Source organism: Gossypium hirsutum, chromosome A11, assembly GCF_007990345.1.
Source record: "Gossypium hirsutum isolate 1008001.06 chromosome A11, Gossypium_hirsutum_v2.1, whole genome shotgun sequence".
NCBI lineage: Eukaryota > Viridiplantae > Streptophyta > Magnoliopsida > Malvales > Malvaceae > Gossypium > Gossypium hirsutum.
The window spans coordinates 107,290,630-107,302,327 of record NC_053434.1 but is presented as its reverse complement, the minus strand read 5'-3'; the positions used below and the strand labels follow the sequence as shown (position 1 = coordinate 107,302,327).

At 33.2% G+C, this 11,698-nt stretch overlaps 1 protein-coding gene across 1 annotated transcript; it reads left to right on the top strand.

Annotated features, from left to right (window-relative positions):
• Positions 1-8,928: 8,928 nt before the first annotated feature.
• LOC107904674 (uncharacterized) lies at positions 8,929-10,310 on the top strand. The gene is made up of 2 exons (XM_016831126.2): positions 8,929-9,760; positions 9,855-10,310. The coding sequence occupies exons 1-2, from the start codon at positions 9,244-9,246 to the stop codon at positions 9,932-9,934; spliced, it is 597 nt and encodes a 198-aa protein (XP_016686615.1). The 5' UTR covers positions 8,929-9,243; the 3' UTR covers positions 9,935-10,310.
• Positions 10,311-11,698: the final 1,388 nt, after the last annotated feature.

The window sequence follows — 11,698 nt, the reverse complement described above, 5'->3', positions numbered from 1 at the left end:
TTGAATTCTCAATGTATGATTACTTATGAATTAATTTGAGATATTATTGATAGAAATTATAAGTTTAGAAGAATTTATTTTGATTATGAGTTGAGAATTTTGCTTGAGGACAAGCAAATGCTTAAGTGTGGGGGTATTTGATAAACCGTAAATTATACATATTTTTACCTCATGTTTAATGCATTTTATGGATGATTTCTCATTAGAATTAGTGAATTCTATGCTCCTAATGCTTTAATTTCATGTTTTATACTTAGGAGAGCATAGGAAAGCAAAAGGAATGAGAAACGGGCCAAAAATGGAGAAAATGGGCCAAGGTACAAAATCAACACGGCCTAGACCTCCTCACACGGGCAGACCACACAGCCGTGTCAATTTGGTAGGCTCGAGCACGGCCTGAAGTAATCAAACACGGGAGTGTGCCACGGGCGTGTCCCTGCCGAGCCCAAATTAAGTCCAATTCGGAAAAGGCCACTTTTAAGGGCTTCTAGGTATTCCAAAGCTTATAAATATACCCTAGAAAAGAAGAAAAGGGAGACGGAGAATAGGGGATAAGGAATTACTCCAATGAAGCCGATTGATCCATCTCAGAAGCCGGATTTATCATCAAGACTAAAGATCTCTCCTTAATTTCCCTTCAGGAGTTTTGGGTTTTCTTTATGTTTTGTATTCTTTATTCTTCTGAGATGTTTTCTTATTTAGTTATGAACTAAAACCCATAAATACCTAAAGGGAATGAAACCTAAGACGAATCTCGTTAATATTTTTTGAATTGTATGATAAATATTTAACTTGTTCTTAATTATGTGTTCTTAATTCTTGTTTTGATATCCCAGGATACTGATTCAAGACATGCTCCTGTCTAAGAGTACTTTTTTCATAATTAAGGGAGTTGATTGCGCGCTTAGAAATAGGGTGACAAGATTTTGCCGGATTAGGGTGAAACCTAATAAGGGGATTCATAGATCGAGTTAATGCAACCCTAGAATGTTAATTAGAGAAAAGTCTCGGTTATGCAATCTAGGGATTAGACGTTATTAGTCTTGAATAGGGATAATAACATAACTTAGGGATCTCTACAGAACAAGTTGAATGAATAAATCGTCCGATTCGGAGCCAGGATAACAAGTAAAGTCTAGGTGGATTTTTCATTAGGTATTGTCTCAAGTCAATCGATTTTCCCAAAAGCAATTCCCTAATTCTTTTCTCTGTGCGTTCTTAGTTTAGATAATTAGTTAATTAAAACAAAAACCTCTTTTATTCTTAGGCTAGATAATAAAAAGACAGTCATTACTGGTACATTTAATTCCTTTGGGTTCAACAATCCGGTCTTGCTAAAACTATACTACAGTTCGATAGGTACACTTGCCTACTTCGTGATAATAGTTAGTTCAAGAATGAGTAATTATAAATATTTAAAACCTATCACGAAACCTCGCGATCATCTACCATGGAAACTAAAACATTTGCAACTATGAAGTATCGACATGGAAAACCCACTCGTACCAGTGTAGTACTTGTATCCGACATGAACACGCCGCCGACACAACTAGATACGCATTGGACATACATTGACACGTGTCAAAAAAGGGATACTGCTAGACTTTCTTTTGGCCTGAATCAGAAATAGAAAAAAAACCATATACAGGGAGAACTTTAGTAAACAGATAAAAAGAACTTTAGCATTTAATTGTGATAATTTATGACACTTTAAACATACTTGTCTTCTTTGGAGTTGATCCGCTTATATGAAGATGATGATGATGGAGATTTTGTAGATGAAGGTTTTGTAGATAAGAAAGAGTGAAAGACAGAGACAAATGTAAAGGCAGTAAATGAGGAGGAAAAAGAGGGGTAAATGGGGAGGAAAAAAAAGGGGTAAATGAGGAGGAAAAGAAGGGTGTTAGGAATCGACTCGATTAAACAACAAACAAGAAAAATAGCAGAAGAAATTGAGAAATTGAATACACAAATTTAACGTGGAAAAACTCCTCCAAAGAGGATAAAAAACCACAGGCAAAAATAATTTTACTATAATGGTAAAAGAACGAAGAGTACAAAAGATGGAGATAAAAACTAAACCTTGAAAACCCGAAAATAAAGAACCCTTAAAACGTAAACACAAAATTCTCTAAATGTTTTATGAGTTGTAATCTCTAATGGGCGTATTTTTCTAAGGTTATAAAAGAGTCTATTTATAGGCTAAATTATAAGTCAAATAAAATATGCTAATAAATGTTAAATATATTATACTAATAAATACTAAATATTCTAGAAAGAAAATATATTTTTGTTTAACTTGACTTGCAAGCAATCTCTTAAAATTTGGGTCACACAACTCTAAGAATCTCCACCTTGACACGAATTCTTTCAACGCCATCTTTGCCAAAGTCCGCCACGAGCCTATCTTGAACTATGCAGGGAATTAACTGAGTTGAATCTATGCTTAGAAGCTGGAAGACTTCTAGCCTTCGACTTGTGCACTGCCAAATCAAAATTAACCCGGGTTGATTTTAACGAATACGATGCCCTAACTTTTCAAAACCTGCATCCAAAAGAGAATCTCTCTTCAACGAAATGGTCATACATTTTTCCCTCCTATGACCAAGTTGCCTCCACTCCAAAATGAGTTGACTTCGACTCTGTAACGGACAAGGGACGTCTGATTTCACTGGTCATTGTAGATCCTTCCAGAATATAAAGGCTTCTGGTTCTTTTACCTTTTAATAAAATGAGAGCTCCATGAGATACTTTAATACCGCTCGACTCGATGTTGATTATGCATCCTTTCACGTTTAAAATACTCAAAGAGATGAGATTCTTTAGTAAATCAGGTACATACCTAACATTTGAGAGTGTCCTAATCATCCCATCGTGTATCCTAATTTTAACAGTACCAATACCAATTACCTTACTGGATGAATCATTTCCCATGTACACAACTCCACCTTCAACCGAACTGTATGTGAAGAACCATTCTCTATTGGGACATATGTGGAAAGAACATCTCCAATCTAGGATCCACTCGGACGTGTGCTTGGAGTTATCATTCATTGACACTAATAAGAAATCATCACCACCTTCATCGGCCAAATTAGCACTAGCTACATCTTCCTCGTTACTCTCAGCAGCTCTTTTATTTCGCAGTTTACAATAGCGACAATCTTTTGTCTCGTTTCTTTGATGCTACCAAAACGTAAGCTTGCCTATCTGCCTTGCTATCCAAACCAAACTCATCTTCGAGTTTGTCTCTACTCAACAAATAACCCTTCACATCTTCGAACGAGAGTTTGTCTCTGCCATAAATCAGGGTCTCCCTAAAAGACTTGTATGAAGGGGGTAAAGAGCACAATAATAGCATAGCCTGATCTTCATCGTCAATATGAACCTCAACGTTCTTTAAATCATTTAAAAAAGTAATGAATTGACTGATGTGATCTCTAAGAAGCTCACATTCATTCATGCGAAACATAAATAGATGTTGTTTCAACACTAACAGGTTAGCCAAAGACTTAGTCCCATAAAGAGTTTCTAACATTTTCCACAATGCGGATGAGGTCTTCTCCATCAATACCTCCTACAATACCGTATTCGCAAGGTACAACTGGATTGTAGACAAGGTCTTTTCATCAAGCTCTTCCCATTCTGTTTGATTTAGATTCTCAGGCTTTTTCCCGGTAACAACCTTTTTCAAGCCTGTTTGAACTAGAATTGCCATCATCCGAACTTTCTATAGATTGAATTTATCTCACCATCGAACTTCTCAATTTCAAACCTTGTTGCTGCCATCTCTGAACGGCTGATCTATAAAAATTAAACTAGCTCTCATTATTAGAAAATGACCCGATTACGCAACAAACAAGAAAAATAGTAAAAGAAATTGAGAAATTGAACACACAAATTTAACGTGGAAAAACTCCTCTAAAGAGGATAAAAAACTACGGGCAAAAATAATTTTACTATAATGGTAAAAGAACGAAGAGTACAAAAGATGGAGATAAAAACTAAACCCTGAAAACTCGAAAACAAAGAACTATCAAAACATAAACACAAAATTCTCTAAATGTTTTATGAGTTCTAATCTCTAATAGGCGTATTTTTCTAAGGTTGTAAAAGAGCCTGTTTATAGGCTAAATTAGTAAGTCAAATAAACTATGCTAATAAATGCTAAATATATTATACTAATAAATACTAAATATTCTAGAAAGAAAATATATTTTTGTTTAACTTGACTTGCAAGCAATCTCTTAGAATTTGGGTCACACAACTCTAACAAAGGGGAATATGAGTGTTTGCGTAAGAAAGAAAAAAAAGGTAGTTAATGTATCTAGTTATAATGAGGTAAGAAAGTCCAAAAAAAATTATAGTAGTATAAAAATAGTGAAAGTAAGTATAATAAAAATATGTGAGACTCATTATAATAAGAATATATATAATACTTTTCTAGTTAATATGTTAATTAAATTAAAAATATTTTTAAAAAAATTAATTTTAATTATAAATTAATAAATATATGTGTGACCCAATTTCTTGTTAAATAAAATAAGACATTATTTGCAAGTCAAGTTAAACAAAATACATTTTCTTTCTAGAAGGTTTAGTATTTATTAGTATAATATATTTTACATTTATTAGCATAATTTATTTGACCTATGAATTTAATCTATAAATATATGAGACTCATTATAATAAGAATATATATGTAATATTTGTCTAGTTAATGTACTCATTATATTAAAAAAATTTTAAAATTTAAAATTATTTATAAATTAATAAATATATGTTTGACCCAAATTCTTATTAAATAAAATAAGAGATTACTTGCAAGTCAAGTTAAATAAAATATACTTTCTTTATAAAAGATTTAGTATCTATTAATATAATATATTTAGTATTTATTAGTATAATTTATTTAACCTACGAATTAGTCTATAAATAGACACTTTTACAACCTTAAAGAATACATCCATTAAACGATTAGAACTCAACCCGTTTTAGAGAATTTTGTATTTACATTTTGAGGGTTCTTTGTTTTTGGGTTTTGGAGTTTAGTTTTTATCTCAATTTCTTTCGCTATTTTTACTTGTTTGTTGTTTAATCGGGTCGATCCCAACATTAATTATGGCATATCAAAGAGGTAGTGGAAGTGTTGACTCATCAAATAATATTACTAATGCTAGTGTGTCTCAAGATGATATTAGTAACACTCCTCTTTAAAGATATGTTACTAAATTACCAAAAACTATTGAAGGAGGTGAGAATGTTAGTTTTGTGTTTAATTTTTGCAATACTACATTTAAGGCTTAAAGCACATTTATTGAAACTATTTTAGCAAGGATTTCAAGTGTGTCCTAAAGTAACGCTACAACATCTTGTTGAAATGCAAAAAATAGTAGAAGATGCGAAACTCAATTTGCAACCAAAAATAGTCCCATTGCCACAGTTCTCAAACATTAACATCTTCCTTTGGGCCAAATACAGCCTCACTTCAAAGGCATAGTTTAGGTTCTAAAAAAAGAAAAGGCACTTTAGAACAATCATTCAACCTAGCTACTCAAGAGAATTTAGATAGTGAAATTGATCGAATGTTTTATTCTTGTGGATTGCCTTTTCATCTAGCTAGGAACCCTCATTATGTGAATGCATTCACCTTAGCTAGTAAGAATTCGATTCCAATTTACATACCTTCGGGGTATAATGCTTTAAGGACTACATTGTTGCAAAAAGAACGAGCAAACATAAAGAGGTTGTTACAATCTATAAAGGGAATGTGGAGGGAAAAAGGTATTAGTCTTATATGTAATGGATGGACGGATGCACAAAGACGACCATTGATTAACTTTATGGCCATTTCTGAAGGTGGAGTTGTTTTCTTAAAAGCCGTCAATTGTGAAAAGTAGTACAATGATAAGTTTTACGTGGAAACTTTAATTAAAGATACCATAAGTGAGGTTGGGGCACAAAATGTTGTTCAAGTAATAACCGACAATGCACTAGTTTGTAAAGTTGCAGGATCATTAGTAGAGACACAACATCCTCATATCTTTTGGACACATTGTGTGGTACATACTCTTAATCTTACTCTTAAAAATATATGTGCTGCAAAAAACATCGAAAAGAATGAGGTTACATATGATGTTTTGTGTTGGATAAATAATGTTGGTGATGATGCTATTTTTATAAGAAACTTCATATTGAATCACTCTATGAGGTTGGCAATATTTAATTCTTCTGTGCCTTTGAAATTACTTGCTGTTACAGATACTCGATTTGCTTCTATGATTGTGATGTTAAAAAATATTCAAGCTCATTAAACAGGATCTCCCAATATATGGTTATTAGTGATGAATGATCTACTTATAGAGAAGATGACGTTTCCAAAGCCTATTTGGTGAAGGAAAAAAATTTTGGATGTTGATTATATCCTTACTTTTGCAAAACTTATATATGATATGCTTCAAATTATAGATATGGATAAACCTACTCTTCACTTGGTTTATGAGATATGGGATGAAATGATCGAAAAAGTGAAGACAAGCATTTACAGGCATGAAGGGAAGAAAGGAGATGAGAGATCAATCTTTTATGAAGTCGTATATGATATTCTTATTGATCGATGGACTAATAGTAGTACACCACCTCATTGTATGGCTCATTCTTTAAATCCAAGGTAAATTTAGATAACATATGTTTCATTTATGCTTGTTTTTATTCTTTTATACTTATAATATTTATTATCAATTAAAAAATTAAATTTATTTGTTTACATAAGCATCATTGTAGTTATTGGCTTAATGAGATTCCAAATCGCCTTCCTCCACATAAAGTTGTAAAAATCTCAAAGGAAAGGAATAAGTGCTCAAGAAGATATTTTCCTTCTACCGAAGAAAGGAAGATGGTTTTCCAAGAGTTTGCGAGATTTTTGGGAGCACTAGATATTTTTGATTCATTTGATTCACTACAAGATAGATGGCTTTTGGATCCCAAGTTTTGGTGGTTAGATTATGGGGCTTCAATACCTTTGCTCCAAAACTTAGCTTTGAAACTTCTTGGATAACCTTCTTCATCATCTTGTTATTAGTGGACTTGGACTAGATATTCTTTTATCCATTCCATGAGGAGAAATAAGATTAATCCTCAACGTGCCAAGGATTTAGTATTTGTGCATACTAATCTTCCATTACTTTCAAGAAAAACTCTTCATTATAAAGAAGGAGAGAATAAGATGTGGGACATTGGAGTTGATGTATTTGACTAATTTGAAGGAGTTGGAATTCTTGGAGTTGCTAGCTTATCTCTTGATGAACCGGATATGAAGATGGTAATTTTTGCCAATGAAGAAGATATGGAAAATGTTAATGCTATGAATTGAACTAGAAAATTGCTCTCTTTTTGCTTCTTTTTGTACAAGCCTTCTTAAGGATATAGGTTAAACTTTAAATTTAAATTTAATATGACATGTTTTGTGTAATGAGATTGAAAAATGTATTACTATATTTTGTCATATTTTATATAATGATAAGAGAGCTTAATGGAAAAGAATTGATTATATATTACTGAAAAAAATTAATATTTTCATTTACATTGAGTATCTTAACATAAAAAAATAAAAATATTAAAAAAAATTATATTGCTGTATCTTACTGTATTCATGTCTTCATTTTTTTTAAAAATTATCATGTCGCCGTGTCTGTATCGTGTCGTACTCGTATTCCGTATCCATGTTCGTGTCATACTTGTAACAACCAATGTGGAGGGAAAAGGTATTAGAAAACCAAACAATAGAAAGCAAAAAAAGTATCTGTTTTTCATGGTTTTAGAAATGCCAACAAACAACACTAAGAGTATCTAATGGCGTATAGGAAAACAAAAAACAACAAATCTAAGTTCTCCTATACGCTTAAACTAGTTTTTTTTTCTTTGCCTTTATTTTTAAAGTTAACGAGATTAGCCTAAGCCTTCTCTATTCTACCATGGAAACTAAAACATTTGCAGCAACTTTCCAGGGAGCAAACCAGAAAAGATAAACAAAGGGTTCTTATTTATTATGTTTTGTGCTATGGTTTCGTTTTTTTTTTTTTTTTCCATTTCAGGTTCCTTGTTCGGACAGGATGATTGTTGAGAAAAAAATTGTTGGAAACTGATGAAGGAGAGTGAGAGCCGTTATTGTTGGTATTTAATCCGTTGTAAATGAAAACAAAAATTCTAATTTGAGCATTATTCTTCTCCAAATTTTGTACTTGCTGTCAATTTTCTTGTTTTTAGACTGTTGTTACACATAGACTGTCACTTTCCTTTCTTCTTTGGTAAAATTTTTATCACTAAATTACAACTGGCATGGAATTCTCTTAAGCCTCTAGTATCAACATGGTACCTGAAAAAAAAATTATTTTCAGTGTTTTAACAGACAAAAACCACTTGCTCTGATTACAGAGAATTGAATTATTACTTGCAAAGCATAAAAATATACTTACTAGAAGTTGGACATAATGTTTTTTTTTTTTTGATGAATCTGATGTGAAAATGGTGCAGATATTTGTTACTAAATTTACTTGATATCACATTTGTCATTTGGAAAAGACATGCAGACTTTCCATTGATTCAGGGAAGTAAATAATTTGCAGAATCTATGTTGTAAAGGTTAAGGAAGTTCATTTATTGTAAGGATAAAATCTAGTAGCAAAATACAACCTTACAAGAATGTTGGTGAGCCATCCCCTCTAGGTAGCTAGCAGACGTGGTTTAACTGTCTGGTTTTGTGGTTTTTTTTTTCACCCTCACCCCAAAATTGGTATTTGGCTATGGCCATGCTCCAAATATAACATTGTGGGGGGTTGCAACTGACAGTTATAAATGGATGGTTGAATAAAAAATAGAATTCTCCTTAACAAATTCCATCCTTTCTTTCTCCATTAAAGCCTTCCAAGAGGTTACCCTGGTAGGGCTGGTGTTGTTTCATTATATCAAATCAAAAAATTTTAAAGGAGCAAACACCCAGAACTTGCAATATAACAGCTCATTTCCGACAGAGCCCCCACCCCCATCCCTTACTTTTTGTTCCTTTTTTACCATTTCTCGGCCGCCGAGTGGCTTCCGCGGCCGGTAAGAGTCGATAAGCTTCCGTTTGGATTCCGTTTATTAAGTACAAGAAACAAGAACCGTCTTGTTTTCATGGCATTTCTCCATAGATATAGATAAGAAAATTGGTACAGGAACTTTTTCATTTTTTCCTTTTGAAGGTACATGGTGCTTCGAAAGGAAAAAATGGTGAAGGAAGGAGAGCCAAGAAGAGAGGCTATTACAACGTCGTCATCGTCGCCATCATTATGCGACTCCGAAACGGAAGATTTGGAACGTATGCCATTGGTGCCATTACCATTGATGAAAAACAATAGGTATTTATCGAAGCAATTATCGCTGTGTGAGACGCGACGGGAAATTGCTTGGGAAAGAAGGCGGCACCAGATTCTTCGTCAAGAGAGAAGAAAGAATGGGATCATTGAGAATGGGTTGACAGATGAAGACCTGCATGAACTTAAAGGGTGCATAGAGCTGGGATTTGGATTCAATGAAGAAGAAGGCCAAAAACTTACAAGCACATTGCCTGCATTAGACCTTTATTTCGCTGTAAACCGACAGCTTTCTCCAAGTCCAGTTTCAACCCCTCATAGTCGTGGCTCATCGTTATCACTTGGTGATCGGTCATCTTCTTTTGGAAGCCCTACAAGTACTGAGTCAGATTGGAAAATTTACAGCCCAGGTAATGTTTCAATTCCAAACATATATATATAACACCAGGTTGATTGGTGTGGTCATGTAATAATAAATGTGGTGCCAAATTGCATTTTTTTCAGGGGAAGATCCTCAGCTAGTGAAGACTAAGCTAAGGCATTGGGCGCAGGCTGTTGCATGTTCTGTGCTGCAATCATTTTAAAAAGGGGTGGTTTGTATAGCGGCAGAAGAAAAACAAAGGAAGAAAAATCTAGAGTCAGCAATCTGAAAGAGGTTGGATTAATTAATTAAATTGATTAGGGTTCTTTCTTTGATTAAACCAAAAAGAAAACATGCATTTTTGGTCCTTGAAGGACAAAAAACAAAGTTTGTTGGTGTTTCAGCCATGGATTCATCCATTTCTTTTGAGCAAAACCAATGAGATTTTGGCCCTGGGAAAATTCGGATTGTGGGAATGTACTTTTCAATTGCTAATCATGAGTTGAAATAATACCAGCCCTTTAGACCTGTTCTGAAGATCAGCTTTTATGCTTGTTTTCTTTTGCGAAACTTACCAATTTCTTGCATTCCCACTGCAATTGGAACGACGGCATTATGTCTTTCTGCAATCATTGATGTTCATTTCATTGTTTCATCAAGAATTTCTGACAACAATTTCTAGCATCATACTTTCATTGCCTGCAATATATAAATTTTGGGTTTAATCTTCAACTCTAAAATTTGCATGCCCACATATACTAATTCAATAATTTTTGATACAGCAACACAATACATTTAAACACGTAAACACTGTAATAAACACCAACATGTTTATAAGACTTCTTTTTTTTCTTTTTCTTTTTTTTATATGATAAGACCACAAGACATTATTAATACCTAAGGGAGGACTAGTTATAATATGGAAATCCCATACTTTACATCATCAAAGATATTTTAGCCATGGAGAAGACATATGGCAAGTGAAGAAGACACCCAAACGGTAAAACAACTATTAATAAGTCGGAAGGTCATTCATCGTCAAGATCCTTGAGCTTTATTGGGAACATGAAAATATTGGCCACTAAATATCACGTGAGTTTAACTACCTCATACCATTAAGTCAAAGTACATGACATGATTTGTCTCAACACAAATATTCTCGTCCCGTCAAAGATATTTACCTACGTATTCTATAATAATAGTTAATGGCAAGTTCAACACATTAACATGACCTTACATGAAACCCTCGCCTATAAATACCTCTAGAAAGGAGAAAGAGAGGATTGACTTTTCAAGAATACTAAGCCTACACTCTATCAACATTCTTTCAAATCTTAGCTTTTACATTCTCTTCACCTCTACTCTTTATAACCTCCGGCGATTCGCCCTGGCTGGGTGAGTCGGCCTTGATAGCAACCACTCTTTTCTCCTCTACACTCTTCTCTTTTAGTACATTGTATCAACAATATTATATATATTATAAATTTATCTATATATTAATATAAATACCTTATTGAAAACATGACTCTAATTTCCTGAAGCATAGCAACGGGCATGGACTTGTTAAAATCAAAGTTACATGTTAATTTAGACATGAAGTTCGTAGCTCGATTTGTTGGCCGGATGACACATAATGTTACTTTGATGATATCTATAAAGGTTAAAGTATTTGAGTGGTATTTATATTATATGAATTAAATTAATTTAATCTTTCTATTATTAAATAGATTAATTTAGTATATCGGTGTGCATTGCAAAGGGGAGTTTATAGATTTTGGGGTTATATGTAGTTTAGCTGAAGAAGATTTTCCTTTCGTTTGTTGTACTCTGAATGCAATTATTCAGTAGTTCTAACATAAATATGGGAACTTGTTGATACTTCTACTGCAGTGAGGCAGAAAGTTGAAAACTTTCTGAATGCTGCTTGTACCGGGAATCTTGATCTTCTCAAGAGTAAGGTGACTATGTTTTGTCTTTAATTTATTAT

Excerpts from the sequence above, each read along its gene's own strand:
- LOC107904674 (XM_016831126.2), top strand. The coding sequence starts at position 9,244 with ATGGTGCTTCGAAAGGAAAAAATGGTGAAGGAAGGAGAGCCAAGAAGA. Across the intron at positions 9,761-9,854 it reads TTGGAAAATTTACAGCCCAG|GGGAAGATCCTCAGCTAGTG; the intron begins GTAATGTTTCAA and ends CATTTTTTTCAG.